This window comes from Bufo bufo, chromosome 11 (genome assembly GCF_905171765.1).
Source record: "Bufo bufo chromosome 11, aBufBuf1.1, whole genome shotgun sequence".
NCBI lineage: Eukaryota > Metazoa > Chordata > Amphibia > Anura > Bufonidae > Bufo > Bufo bufo.
Genome location: NC_053399.1, coordinates 88,601,966 through 88,617,817, shown reverse-complemented (window position 1 = coordinate 88,617,817; position 15,852 = coordinate 88,601,966). Strand labels below are relative to the sequence as shown.

Here is a 15,852-nt window from a genome sequence, read left to right as displayed (position 1 = left end):
AAGTTTTCGTCAAGTGTAACTAACATATTTATTGGCATTAGCCTATTTTCAAATTTCTATACCGCCACGTTATAAAATGTGGGCCGCTTTACAATGAAACTTTAGTATTCAGAACTTCAACTTTTAATAGGTTTTTAATGCAGCACATGTGATTTTACCGAGTAGCCAAAACAATTCCGACTCTGGATAACGATCTTGTTTATTTAAAGTCCAGGAACGTGCTGGAAATTTCAACTTAGTTTTTTCCCTTTTTTTCTTTACCGAGAGTCCATTTAAAGCAATTAAGTGTTTAAATATCCTTGCAGCCTTCCTAATGCCTTGTATGGGCAGCCCCATCATGGAATCTTGTTTTCTTTTGCTAACATGAAGTATGTGCCAAGAATCACGGATGAGGTGAAAGGGGATTTTTGCATTTTATTTTAGTCAAATAATAACATGGACATTATTATGAGTCATCTGTAATTAGTGATGCACATTCATAATAATTATCAACTAAATGTTTTGTCATCATAAGTATTTATTTGAGCCTAGACATAATTAATGATACAGAATTAAAGATCTTAAATGGCAATATCTTTTTTTTTTCCCCATAGGTCTCGAGTAAGAAATGCAATTAAGCCTGGGAGATATGGTTATGGAAAAGTACCATTTGCCTTGCCCCTACTTACTGAACAAGATGAATCGCAACGCTTTAAAAGACATCACAAGTTAATGACCTTTGGCACTACTGCTATCCCAAGGAGAGAGAAAAAGAAGGACTTAACAGCAACACGAAAATCATTAGACAGCCCTGGAGAACATGGTAGTGAATCCCCAGGTCAAGCTGTTGACTTTCCTGGCACATCTTCCAAAACGAGAGCCCCATCTTTGAGAAAAACCAAAAGGTCTAGTCAGACTGATTACCCTTCTTGGCCAAAAGAATCTGTAAATTCTTCAGCACAAAAAATGCTTTATGGTTTTCAGCCTAGTCAGCATGAAGGAGAGTCTTCAGAACATGAGTCTCCTGTTGTTGGAGAAGCTGATTCTGTCTTGATGGTTGGAAGGCAAATTTTCAACCATGGAAAAACTGACACTAATCTGGAAGCTGACCTCTCAGGTATGGAGACAGAAAAGGAGGAAGATGATCCCACTGAGAATAGGAACAGTGGAACACTTCATGGTTTTAGCACCAGTAAAACGCTAGAAGAGAAGACACCATCAACTCAATCTCCACCATTGAAACGGGCTTCTAGACCAATGCAGTCGGACATAGTTGTTCAGCGCATGGATATTGTAATAAGAAAACTTGCGAGTAGTCATCAGTCATTCAATGGGAAGAATAGTCATGATGAGCAGGTAGCACAACCGCAGAGGCAGAGCAAGACTCCCTTACAAAATTCTCATGCCACCAGTGATGAAGAAGTAAAACATGGACAAGACAATCACAAATCTGATTCATCACACCGTCCTCGATCACGTAGCCAAAGACAAAGTCCATATAGGCACAGTACAGATGGTAGCAGGGCATATCAGAGTATTTTTAGAGATCATCCATCCAGGCCTGTTCAAGGAGATACTTGGGCTTCACTTGGAGGAAACCCATCCCTTACCTTTGAAAGAGGCCAAGATCCAAGACAAAGCCATCATCCAAATTCAGACGTTCCTCTTTCCCTATATAATCCCGGAACAGAAGAATTTCACTGTGCGGGTCCGAAGAAGCAATACAAGTCATGCACTCAAGAGGTATGTCATCTTAAATTGTATAGTAAATGCAGTTACATTATGGACCACTTATGGTCTTCAAGAATTTCTAAATCTTGTTTTATTCAGTTTGTTCTCTCATGGGTTTAATATCCACACCTTCCACAGTTCTACAGAACAGTATCTAGGTCATCAAAGGGTCCTCTGGTGAGTGATCTAAGTCAAGTTCAGTAAAGCCAAGGGAGGTCTGGTCATGTAAAAGCTACTTTTTCAATTCTCAGTACACATTAAATTGTAGATTATGACTGTCTGTGCTACCTCGTCATGTTTGTACCATAAAATGAATTCCACAAGGCACTTTTTTTTAAAATGCTAGTGCTAGTTGGAGGTCTCAGACTTTTATCACATAGTGAATGGATATGCCTTTAAAGTCTAATGGCTGGGGTTCATCTTTTAGGACCTTCAAGATCTTGGGGACAACTGATGATGCACAATGTGAAGTCAATAGGAGATATGAAAAAAGCTGAGGTCATCTCACATTGCCCTACCCAGAGGCGTAACTAGAACTGACTGGGCCCCACAGCAAATTATTGTACGGGGCCCCCCACACACACTTACACACTTCTTCACAAACTGCCTCCTCCTGTGCAAACCCCTCTTATATGGCTATTTTGTGACTTTTTATTTACTGTCATTTTTAGCACAACTTTGTTTTTTAACATTTCCAGTTGCTGACAGAGTTTATATTCAACTCAACCCCTTTAAAACCTGCGCTGCAATTGTAATAGACCCGTCTGATTTACCTCTACACATCCACAAGTATTTTAGCCTCTGTACCTTTCATACTGCAGCCATGGACGCAGTCATACACGCACTTTACACATACATGGACGCAGTCATACACGCACTTTACACATACATGGACGCAGTCATACACGCACTCTCCACATACATGGACGCAGTCATACACGCACTTTACACATACATGGACGCAGTCATACACGCACTCTCCACGTACATGGATGCAGTCATACACGCACTCTCCACGTACATGGATGCAGTCATACACGCACTCTCCACGTACATGGATGCAGTCATACATGCACTCTCCACATACATGGATGCAGTCATACACACACTCTCCACATACATGGACGCAGTCATACACGCACTCTCCACATACATGGACGCAGTCATACATGCACTCTCCACATACATGGACGCAGTCATACACGCACTTTACACATACATGGACGCAGTCATACACGCACTTTACACATACATGGACGCAGTCATACACGCACTCTCCACATACATGGACGCAGTCATACACGCACTTTACACATACATGGACGCAGTCATACACGCACTCTCCACATACATGGACGCAGTCATACACGCACTCTCCACGTACATGGATGCAGTCATACACGCACTCTCCACGTACATGGATGCAGTCATACACGCACTCTCCACGTACATGGATGCAGTCATACATGCACTCTCCACATACATGGATGCAGTCATACACACACTCTCCACATACATGGACGCAGTCATACACGCACTCTCCACATACATGGACGCAGTCATACATGCACTCTCCACATACATGGACGCAGTCATACACGCACTCTCCATGTACATGGATGCAGTCATACATGCACTCTCCACATACATGGACGCAGTCATACATGCACTCTCCACGTACATGGACGCAGTCATACATGCGCTCACCACATACATGGATGCATTCATACACACAGTTACCACATACATGGACGCACACATATACAATACACATATATAGACACCCAGCTTTCCTGCTGTGCCTCTCCCCCATACTCTAATGCCTTTGCACTGATGCCATGCAGGATAGCAGGGAAGCTGGATGACATTTCATGATATAATTCACCCAGCTTTCCTACTGTACTGCATGTCACATGTGCACAGTCTGGGAAAGCTGAATATAACCCCAGTTCCCCTGACACTCACATCACTGGTGCAGTTGTGGCAATCCAACTGATGTTCAGCATGCTGGGCAGGGAAGGTTCAGGCTGCAGGAATCGTGGGTAGAAAAGGGGGCGGGGCTATTATAGCTACGCCCACATCGGGCCGGCCTGTTGCTGGTCACTGTCCATCATAAGAACTGAGGAGAGGCGGAGCAATGTCACTGATGTCAGGTCAGAGGTGCAAGTGCAGGAGAAGTCAGCTGCTCTGACAGGGGCCCGGGTTAGGAAGTACAGTGACTGCTTCCGGGCCCCGAAGCAGCTGCTGCCCCTACCATAATATAATTGACACACCAGCCATCTCAATGTGTTAGAAGTACTGTAGTTTTAGTTTAGGCTAAGTACATCTTTTATGCTTGCTTCCAAGGAGAAGCTAACATGTAGTATATAGTCACCTTGCAATGGAGAGCAATGAGAGGCCCATCTTCTGGAGGGTATGCATGTTCTGACTGCTCTGTACTTAATATCCCATTTGTGGGCCTGCTGTAAACATTTTTACTATTTGTGTGACAGCCGGTAAAAATGGAACAAGATACATCTACTGTGAGCGTCCGTTGGCATTGTTCAAACAAGACCAAATTATAATTCATGTTTGACATGTTTGCATTTGCCTTTCTCTCACAACGGCTTAGCTGGGGAAATATCTACCGCTTCTTATAATATCTTTTACAGTTTGTGATTCATTGTAACTAGACATCAGCTGGTTTATAGGTAGTACACTCCCCAGGCCTTATGTTCCTTGGGCAACCACAAAACCTGCTCCCACCCAGAAATTAGAGAGTTCTGTCAAGTTTGAGGAACTAGATAATTTTCTGTGATTGGATTCCCTTGGTATCATGCCATGCACTATATTAATATCTGTTCCTAAATCCCTATATTTGTACAACAGTCTTGTGCAAACCTGGAAAGACCTATTGTTGGCTGCACAAAGTATTGACTTGATTAGTCCATTAAGTGCCCTTGACAGTTGACAATTTCCAACGCATTTGCCATTGATTGGTCCTACATTTACTGACAACACCAAGCACCTTTAGGCTCTGTTCACATTTGCACCATGGCTTCTGTTCTTAATGGAGACCTTGACATTTTTTAAAACATTCAACTTATGGGTGTCCATTTTTTCACCATGGAACAATCGGCTATTCTTGGCATCAAAACCTATAAAATATTGCAGATACTATTGTCAGCAAATGACCTAATCTAAGAAGTGAAATAACTGGTTTGGCCATGGTGACCTCAAAAATGAGGGTACACTGTGGCTAAAGTCCTAATATAAGAATATATATATTTTTTAGATTGTAGTACTGTAGATAATATAGTACTGAAGAAAATGTAACCACACGATAGTTAATATTTATCTGCTGAAGCTCCAAATGGACCTTATCTGAAGAACTTGGTTCCCCTGCATGAATTAGACCACCACTTATTCACTTTTTTGGGACTAATGGAGGTAGTTGAGCGCAGTAAGTCATCCTATACAGGGAGTGCAGAATTATTAGGCAAGTTGTATTTTTGAGGATTAATTTTATTATTGAACAACAACCATGTTCTCAATGAACCCAAAAAACTCATTAATATCAAAGCTGAATATTTTTGGAAGTAGTTTTTAGTTTGTTTTTAGTTTTAGCTATTTTAGGGGGATATCTGTGTGTGCAGGTGACTATTACTGTGCATAATTATTAGGCAACTTAACAAAAAACAAATATATACCCATTTCAATTATTTATTTTTACCAGTGAAACCAATATAACATCTCAACATTCACAAATATACATTTCTGACATTCAAAAACAAAACAAAAACAAATCAGTGACCAATATAGCCACCTTTCTTTGCAAGGACACTCAAAAGCCTGCCATCCATGGATTCTGTCAGTGTTTTGATCTGTTCACCATCAACATTGCGTGCAGCAGCAACCACAGCCTCCCAGACACTGTTCAGAGAGGTGTACTGTTTTCCCTCCTTGTAAATCTCACATTTGATGATGGACCACAGGTTCTCAATGGGGTTCAGATCAGGTGAACAAGGAGGCCATGTCATTAGATTTTCTTCTTTTATACCCTTTCTTGCCAGCCACGCTGTGGAGTACTTGGACGCGTGTGATGGAGCATTGTCCTGCATGAAAATCATGTTTTTCTTGAACGATGCAGACTTCTTCCTGTACCACTGCTTGAAGAAGGTGTCTTCCAGAAACTGGCAGTAGGACTGGGAGTTGAGCTTGACTCCATCCTCAACCCGAAAAGGCCCCACAAGCTCATCTTTGATGATACCAGCCCAAACCAGTACTCCACCTCCACCTTGCTGGCGTCTGAGTCGGACTGGAGCTCTCTGCCCTTTACCAATCCAGCCACGGGCCCATCCATCTGGCCCATCAAGACTCACTCTCATTTCATCAGTCCATAAAACCTTAGAAAAATCAGTCTTGAGATATTTCTTGGCCCAGTCTTGACGTTTCAGCTTGTGTGTCTTGTTCAGTGGTGGTCGTCTTTCAGCCTTTCTTACCTTGGCCATGTCTCTGAGTATTGTACACCTTGTGCTTTTGGGCACTCCAGTGATGTTGCAGCTCTGAAATATGGCCAAACTGGTGGCAAGTGGCATCTTGGCAGCTGCACGCTTGACTTTTCTCAGTTCATGGGCAGTTATTTTGCACCTTGGTTTTTCCACACGCTTCTTGCGACCCTGTTGACTATTTTGAATGAAACGCTTGATTGTTCGATGATCACGCTTCAGAAGCTTTGCAATTTTAAGAGTGCTGCATCCCTCTGCAAGATATCTCACTGTTTTTGACTTTGCTGAGCCTGTCAAGTCCTTCTTTTGACCCATTTTGCCAAAGGAAAGGAAGTTGCCTAATAATTATGCACACCTAATATAGGGTGTTGATGTCATTAGACCACACCCCTTCTCATTACAGAGATGCACATCACCTAATATGCTTAATTGGTAGTAGGCTTTCGAGCCTATACAGCTTGGAGTAAGACAACATGCATAAAGAGGATGATGTGGTCAAAATACTCATTTGCCTAATAATTCTGCACGCAGTGTAGAAGTGAGTGGATTCAAGCTACTACCACTCCATTGACACAGGGGACTCGGGGAAGTTTTTCTTGGCATCGCTGGGAGCTATGGTGGTTGGACTCTTGGTGATTATAAATTTATCACCTATTCTGTGGATAAATGTTATTCATGGGAAAGATTATTGGCACAGGCCTGGCTGGTTCCATAAAAACCTAAACAAAAAACCCTATGGCAGGGGAAATTGAAAATGTTGTTCAATTGGAGCAGGCCGTAAAGTATTATTTTTTTGAGGCTTATTTTGTTTATTTTTTTTCCTGGTTGGTTTTGTATTTGCTTTAAAGATACACACATGGCATTGTGCACGTTCTCCATGTTACTGTAGCAAATAAAATCAATTTTCTTTTTTTGTTTTTTTGCAGCCATGTCCACCAGGTCAACCTGACGCTAGAACTTTACAATGTTCAACTTTTAACAACCAGGAGTTCATGGGTCGTCTGTACCAGTGGGAAGCATTCACTGAAGGTAAGGGCGTCTGTAGGACAATAATGCCATTGTGTTATCTACGGGAAAGGTAGATATCCGTTGTGTGTACATTATAGATAACATTGATGCGAAATGTTATCACCCTCACTTGTACGTAATGTCTGCAGCCATTCCATAATGCCGGATTTACACAGCCCGATGGAGGAGGCGATATTCGTGAAGGAAGTGTTCTTTTTCTATAAATGCCTGCTCCTCGGTGGAGGTGAAGAGCTCTGTTTACAGCGATCACCTCCACTGTTTGGCAATGAGAGATGGTTACTGCCACTGCTCGTCCTCATCCACATCGCAGTTTACACAGCAGGATCTGCTGCCCAGAAATGATGTGTCCACATGAAAGATTGTTTCACCAGATGAATGAACGTTTCGCTCATTATCAGGTGATTTGCGGCACCTTTACATGGGCAGATAATCGTGAACAAGCATTCTTACAAACGTTTGTTCCCGATAATCTGCCTGACAATCAGGCAGTGAAAATCCAGTTTAAGGTTTCCATTATTGAACCCCAGTAGTCTGTTTCAGCAGGGGAACAGACTACTGGAAACGTCCACGGACTGAAGAATCCCCATTGTCTATAATAGGATCTCACGGGCTCCTGGCATAAATGCATGCAGGAAACCCACGAGGGTGATGAATGAAGGACCTTTTGCAGGACAAAACCAAGTCCGTTTTTGAACACTAGGCCGCAAGGGGCATAGCAGTATCGCCTGGGCCCTGATGCTTGAGTTGTCCCAAAGTTCCCTCTGCTACATAAGATGCCATCAGTATTATAAAAGGCACAGGATAGGTGGGGACCCTACTAGAGACTTTGCATTAGGGCACAGAAGCTTCAAGTTACGTCTCTACTAGGCCAACAGGTTGGTCTCATAATTTACCTTGATATCCATTTCCATTTATTGTATAGACAATAATCTGCCTATTTTAGGATTGGCATCTCATAGTCTAGACCTTCACCAACCATCAATGGAAAACTGTCTTACTTTGGAAACAATTTTCCATTGCTGGTCTAAAATAGTTAATTCTTTGTACAGGTGGGGTCCCATTTTCCAGTTGTCCACCAGTCAGTATAACATGCCATACAAATCTATTTTGGAAAAACCATCGATGAACATGCTCTTATGTCCACTTGTGTCCAGCATCTGATAGTCCTCCCAGCTCTGTACATCATGGCTGGTGCTAGAACATGTAATTGAGAGAATTACGTGGAGAATATGACGGGAGATATTCAGGTCCAGCAGGAAGGATGCAGGGAAGTGCGGAAGACTCGTGCTGTGTCGATGCCACATATAAATACAGGAGGTTTCCATTCCACCTCAAATATCCTGTATTGTTCCCTGTGGTATAATGGAACCAGCAGGCTTCCCATCGTTAAACAGCAAGGGACGTAAAAGCTATCTGTGTGACATCACTGCCTGTCATATAAGACCAAATTTCACTTTGCTCCTCTTAACCCCACATCTGGTGACTGAAAGGGACGCACAAGTTATTAGGTAAACTGTAGATTGTAGACTATTGAGATGGTTGGAAGCTGCTAAAATTTAATTGGTTCACCAGAAGTGAAGCCAGAAGTTTCTCGGCCCCTGATACCACATTTCAGTACCATCCTACTGCTGCAATGCCCCTTTAAAATAATACTCTTGTAAGTGGTAGAGGGGTCCTTGAGCCATTTGAGCTCACTTGGGAACCAGTGCTACTGGTTCTTGAACTTCTATACCATCTTCAGAAGTTGGTAAGTATAGTGCAAGTAAATGTGTAACACTGAAGATCAAAAACCAGATGATTACCTCAGTTAGCTGCCATTCATGTTTTCCCCCTTTTGGGAATCCAACCTTTTTAGACAAAACATCTCAGAAGGGAATACTTTAGAAGAATATAACACAGGGGAATACGTGTTTAAGTATTTAAGGGTTACCAGAGTTTGTTACTAGTGCTAGCTGTTGGCGACAAGATATTGGCCCTAAGCACCATTATTGGACTAAAAAATATTCAGGCTTGCCTAGGTGTCTACATAGGTTTAATGGTTGCTGACGCTGTCTCTCCTTCGAAGGCCAGTATCACATTGGGTTGCACACTCAATGTAGTGCCCGTAATACTATTTCATGCCCCCCATGTGCCTCATCCAGGATGTGATTTACTATAGTCCAATAGGTGCCTGTGTAGATTACTAGACAAGTTGTAAGGGCATGTGTAATTACATTGGTTACACTGCCGCCCCTATGGCAAGAACCTCAGTCTCGAATAAAAGCAGAGCTGAGAAGAGTATTGGAAAGTAGCACCTTCTATGTCTTGACTCTTGTCCAGGGTTATCTAATGACTTATACAGATGCTACCATTTGTTTTCTATTTTGCTTCTCATGGTCGGTGGCCTGGTCAGTATTTATTACATTATTATTGAGGTCGTTATTGAGACCTTCTCTATTCTGGCATGTGTGGGGAGATCATCCAGGAACATATAATGAACTCTCTTTTGCTAATTCTTCTCATATTTTTCCCCACGGCCTGCTCGGTTGGTGAAGACACGGTTAACAAGAGTTTACGTTCCTGGAACTCTGTGGCTGGCAACGACTTTCAAACAACTTGTCTGGTCTTTGATATGTTTGCCGAACTATGCATGTTTTTTTTTTTTTACCTCACTGATGTTCATTTTAGATATACCACGTTCCTTGCTCCTGTTGCCTCCTCCAGCACTTCTATTTTAGAACAGGGAACTTTTCTAGACACAAGTGCTGGTAACGCCAGATAAATTGTCCTTCTGGCTCTAGCCCTTTGACCCTGCTGACCTTTTGAAATGTTGAAATTTGTTTAGTCATCTATGTTTGAAGCATATGTTAAGTTCTTTAATTTCAGGGTTAGGCTTTGATGGATCATTGACTAGATGAAGGCCCTCACAAGTTAATAATAAAGTTCTTGTGTTGTGTGTCTAGTGGTAAGTAGGTAGAAGAGGTGATTTGTAAGGTCTGAAAAATGCCAGACTGTATATAGTACGGTGGTCTACATATAGATCTGTACAGATCTGGTAGTGGCCAAATTGTGAGTAATCCTACAGAATCCATCATGGTGGACATTGGCAAGGATTTGCACAAGGTCTGAAACAATTGAAATGAATATTACTGACTACTACATTTTATAGCAGTCTATTCTGCTGTCGAAAGTTGTACGTGGATCACATTGTTGCTTAGCTGGTTGATTGAACATCCCACATTTGACATCACATTGACATGTGATGTCACTAGTCTCAACCAGTCCCTCCCCCACGCTTACTTCTGCTTACTGTTGTAACCCTATAGAAATTCTGCTACTGTCCTTCAATGTATTCTCATCTAAAAGGCATACAAATCCCATAAACACTTTGAGGTGTCCTGTATGATTAAGTCTCCTGTATGTTCAGTAGAATACACCCTTCTGGCACCACTTATATCCTAAAGAAACAAGGAGTCTGATGGAGATTGTGCCAGAAACATGAGATTGTCAGACAGAAATCTCATGTCTATGGCGATGTCCTACAACTCTTAGAATGTCAGCATCTTTTAGTCCTACAGAGAACATTTCTTTCTCCTAGTCAGGGCAGACCACCTATTTGAGACCTATCCAAAGATGCATTTGGATGCTTTCCCAACTCTCTGAGAACAGTTTATGCCTCACTTAAAGCTTTACTCATAACAGCTTGAATTGCCGGACCACAAATATTAACCTTCATGCAAGTGAAAAAAAAGCTGTATTTTTCCCAGTACATTGGCATGTTTTTGCCAAGCTGCTTCGTGGCCTGGGGCTTTGATCTTGCTAAATGTGACCTGTGGTTGAGAGATGTCCCTCTATCACGTTTCTTCAGGTACATCAACAGATAAGAACTAAGGTCTATGTTCCCGGGATTGGCCTTCTCTTCAGAAGTTTCCTCTTGAGGGTCGTATTACATTCTTCAGGTCCTGTGTTTCTGCAGAAGGTATCATCTTCTGACATTCTGTATTTCTGCCAAATAAAATACTTAAATTTAACTAATTGTGTGATGGGTGGGGCTGACTCTTGTGAACGTCTAAGTCGTGGGATATACATAGTGGTCATATTCTATAGTCGGGGGTTAGTTTGCAGAGGATCTGATGGAATGTCTGTTTTTGATGGCTTTTTGCTAATCCATGGCTTAGTGGGTAAACAGTCTATGTCTCGTATGTAACAACAGTAAGGTGCTTTATACACGTGTGTATTACATAGGCTTCAAAGACTAAAGGTCTTTAGTTCTTCCTGTTTAACCTCAGATGGGTAAAATAAAGCTAATGGGACGTAATGAAAAAATCTACAACATGGCCCCCAATTATATACTTCCTAATGGTTAGCCTTACCCCAGGAACTCTTCCAAAACTCACACTTTAGGTTGAGGTTTGCACAAGCCCTGCTTCTTTTGTGGTCCAGTCCATAGGATTCTCTCATTAAAATCGATAGGGTTGGCAAGTATGTAAGTACTTTGAGCCATTTATATCACTGTTGTCTTCTTATGTGTCAGAAGGTCCTATAGGCCCGTCATATACCAGGACCTGAGTGCCACAGCTACCTCTATTCTAAGTTGTTGGCGGGATCTCCACCCTTTACAAATTTATGGTGTATCATGTGGATGTGGCATAAGTGTCTGAGATGGGAATACCCCTATGATAAATTCAAAAGGCTAAATGGAGCATTACTTAGTTTGTATTAAAATAATTGAGCTGTGTAATACATGGACATTTTGGGTCCTCTAGAACTGTCCAGTCATCAAATGGTAACCAGCTCTATCTTGGAGGAGAAACAAGGTATTAAGAGGCACTTTGTCCTGGTGCATAGCACCTGATGGAAATGTCATGTCACGTCCTGCATGTCAGACTCAAAAGTAAATATCAGAACAGATGGTTCATTGAAAATGGCAGCTTGTATACAATAGTACGTCTGCATACTACCATCATGGCCTCCAAATTAATCCACCCTCTGACGTTCCAGTCGAGACATCTCCCATGCTTTCCATCGGCAGATTGACACCTTGTCAGGTTGATCACCCCTGATTTGTACAAGCACGTGGAAAGCACATACCAGCACGACATGTCAGGCTGCAGGAAACACAATCAGTGCCTTGTGCAATTAGAGGATTTCGAAGAGCAAAAATCTCTTAATATCTTGTGCAAACTATCATCTGTCTATGAAAACAGTTCCCTCTCCAGAGTTCACTTAAGCACGCTTCATAATTCTGTAAAGATTCAGACAACATCCAAGGCATGTTTAGATCCTAAGAGGACACATTTTGAAGGGGTTGTCCACATGTTTGTTAGAAGGTTCTCCTGTCAATAAGCTAATCACATGGTGTTCCACTACTAGAGCAGCCCAACAGCAAGTGTTCAATTCCTGCAGCGCCTCTACAGGGGACATAAAGCATTACACAGTTGCATCCATCAATGTGCTGTCCATGTATTGTATGAACAGGCCAAATTCTCTAAAGAACACCCGTTTCCACTCTGGATACTAGATAAGGGTCCTGAACTGGAGACCACCCTTTGTTCTCTTTTTTTCTGTAGACTTTGAGGCCAGAAACATAGAAACATAGAATGTGTCGGCAGATAAGAACCATTTGGCCCATCTATGATGGAGGTCTTTCCTTGTGTAAGCCACATCCTCTTTCTTGTCCCAGTCCCAGTTTTGATGGGTCTGCCCCAAGGACTGGACAACTAGAGGGGTAAAAGGGGCAATTATATGTTGTTTTTTGGAAGCTCCTGGAATGGGCTAAGGCAGGAATGCCCAACCTGCGGCCCTACACCTGTTGCAAAACTACAAGTTCCATCATGCCTGGACAGCTTACATCTATCAGGGCATGCTGGGAGTTGTAGTTTTGCAACAGCTAGGTTGGGAATCCTTGGACTAAGGGAAACTGTCACCTCCAAAACTGTTTTTGAAGTAAACATACCGCCATGTAAGGTAAGATCTGTTTACATCTGGTTCACACTTGTATTATCTTGTTATTTTAACTCATGATATTTTTTATTTCCCTTATGGTCCTGCATGTGAGTGATTCGAAACAATGCCCCTTTTATGAACTGAGACCCTATTACCACATCATCCCCGCTCCTTCACTACGGGTTGCTTTTTACACTGCAGTAAAACCTTGACTATGAGCTACATTTTTCCCTTGAGAAAGTCCAATTAAACTCCAATTATTTGGTAAATATTAGGAGCAGCAGGAGCCGGGTGGCCTCTGTACGTTTTTGTGGAATGTGACACAGGGTCTCCGAGTACTGACAGCAGGGCCGAAACCCTTCAAAGTGGATACAGGGTGATTAGCAGGCAGTAATTGTGATCGGCACTGTTAATTTCAACTTTATCCCTCTGCTCGTCAAGGCTACAGGGCCGGCAAATGACACAAAGTGCAGACTGTGTGACCCGGGACACCAAGCACTTGTCAGTGATTTAGGGTGATGTGTACAGTCTCACTGAGGAACCCACAAGGGAATATGCAGGCTTAGGAAATCGGGGTCAAAGAGCCCGCCATCCTGACTCATGGTTATAACAAGTGACAAGTTAGAAGTATATTGTATGTATGAAAAAATTGTGGGCGTCACCACGAGAGGTTTGTCCAGATGGTTAATTTTTTTTTTTAAAGTTGTGTATTTTTGGTGGTTCTGCAGAACCCTATTGCATATTCCCCAGTTGGACCAACAGGTCAGAACAGCCTAATTCCTCCATAGCCAATTACTTCTGCCCTGCCCAAGGTATTTACACCCAATGGGTGTAAGTGGGTGGGCTGTTTATAGCTCCTGATAGTAGCGACTTGTGAAGGTTACCTCCTTCTCCCTCCTACCAGGACCTACTGAAACTGTACCTCTTACCTTGCTCTCTCAGTCCTTATATCCTTTACTCCCTTCTTCTGGCCTCATGATGACTGCTCCCCGTTTTACTGCTCAGACTCACGGCCAATACTCTGCTCAGCTTTGCCCCGCTCCAGCTCTCCATGTCTCATTGTTTCGTTTGTGAAACCTAAGAGGGAAGTAGTCAAGGTTTCTGGAAAGAATATACTGAAGTTTTGCAACTTTGAAATATACTATTTTACAATTTTGCTTGCTGTCTGTGAATGGCAACAACTCGCACAGATCTAATACTCCACACAGCTGAGGGTTACCACTATGTAAACCAGGAGTCAGCAACCACTGGCACTTCAGCTGGAACTACAACTCCCAACAGGCTAAGAACAGCCTAGAAAGTATGCATGCTGGGAGTTCTGGTTTCACAACCGCTGGAGTGCCTTAGGTTGCCGACCTGTGATGTAGATAATTCTCCATGAGCTAAAAGGTCTGGGGTCCAGGAAGACCCCCTCTTCTTCTTCCCTCTCGCAGCACACATGCAGATACAGCAAAACTGCAGCTGCATATCCCCCTACCCCCTCTTTTCCACCTGGTATTAACTGTGCTGCTGTAGATGCTTTTTCAGAGACTAAGGAGGTTCCTGATTATTTATTGAGATCCTGAAGACATGTAAAAAAAAGGCATCTTCTAGAGCCTGGAGTGTAAGAAACAAAGCGGCCTCACATACATAACACAGAGTTAAGTAGCCTTGAATTTTCTGTTTTTCTTGTCCTTCGAGGCATAAAAGAGTGGCGGGTCCTTAGTATAAATAACCAATTCTCCATGGCTTATTCTGGCAGATGAACTGAACAGAAAACACAAACACCCTAAAACATATCCACAGTGACGGATCCTGTGCGTCTGCACTCGCTCCAAAACTAACTGGCACGCTGCGCGCCTCTTTGAGCCTTCAGCACCTGCCGCAGGATACCTGCTAAGCCGTAGTAAAGAGAAAAACAAACCAGTTTATAAAGGTGAAATTCTTGCCCAGCTTACTGGTACGGGGAATATGGGGCTGGCCTGTCTTCCACCAGCTGTGTTGTTTCACTGTCAGTAGGCACAGTGAGGTCGGCAGAGGGGGCATGGGAGAATAGGCCAACCACTTGTTATGGAGGCAAGGTATGCAAAGAGATTAGAATTCTCTTGCAATGAGGGCAACGTATCAAAAGTCTTTCTGCCCTGGACTTTGTAAAATATACACAGCCCCGATAATTCGTTCTTTCAAAAATGTATGTCCTTCATAGCCTGAAATTTACATCACCCTCATTCCTGTGTAAGCTCTTGGACAGAAGAACATTGCTGTATGTAGAAGGAGACCAGGGCTTCTTTCTACCTGCAAAGTCCTCAAAGCTACTGTAGGTCCCTCAGCTTACACTATAAAGACTTTAATACCATTGGTTTCTCAAATCCGTGAATGTCCTAACCTAATATTGGAGGTGTTATTGCAGTCGATGCCAAAATTATCCCCTGCCCCATGAAAATCACTTGGGTCCAAGAAGCTGGTTTGTCATGGTCACCACATTAAAGACCTGGGGCTCACTGGTGGTAAGTGGTGATCTTCTCGTCTAGTGGCCTTATAGGTAAACTGAAAATCTGTAAAATATTTAGTGACTGGTCATGGTCAGATACTATACTGCTAATGTGGCCCTACTATGTGTGGACCCTACCAAACAGCTCCTTATTTCTTAGCTTTTTAGACACATATGAGTGTAGGATGTTAGAGTTTACTATTGTATATCTGGATTTTCAGGCTTTTCCTT

The 15,852-nt window shown here is 42.6% G+C and overlaps 1 protein-coding gene across 4 annotated transcripts in view; it reads left to right on the top strand.

The window, feature by feature from the left end:
- The window catches only part of ADAMTSL4 (ADAMTS like 4), a 113,543-nt gene that overhangs the window by 37,532 nt on the left and 60,159 nt on the right, over nucleotides 1–15,852 (top strand). For all 4 annotated transcript variants that reach the window (XR_005774884.1, XR_005774883.1, XM_040412458.1 and 1 more), the window contains exons 4-5: nucleotides 594–1,722; nucleotides 7,124–7,226. Coding sequence is in view for 2 of the 4 variants with exons in the window: in XM_040412458.1 (XP_040268392.1) it covers nucleotides 594–1,722; nucleotides 7,124–7,226 (1,232 nt within the window). In the remaining 2 variants the exon portion in view is untranslated. The remainder of the gene's footprint in view (nucleotides 1–593; nucleotides 1,723–7,123; nucleotides 7,227–15,852) is intronic.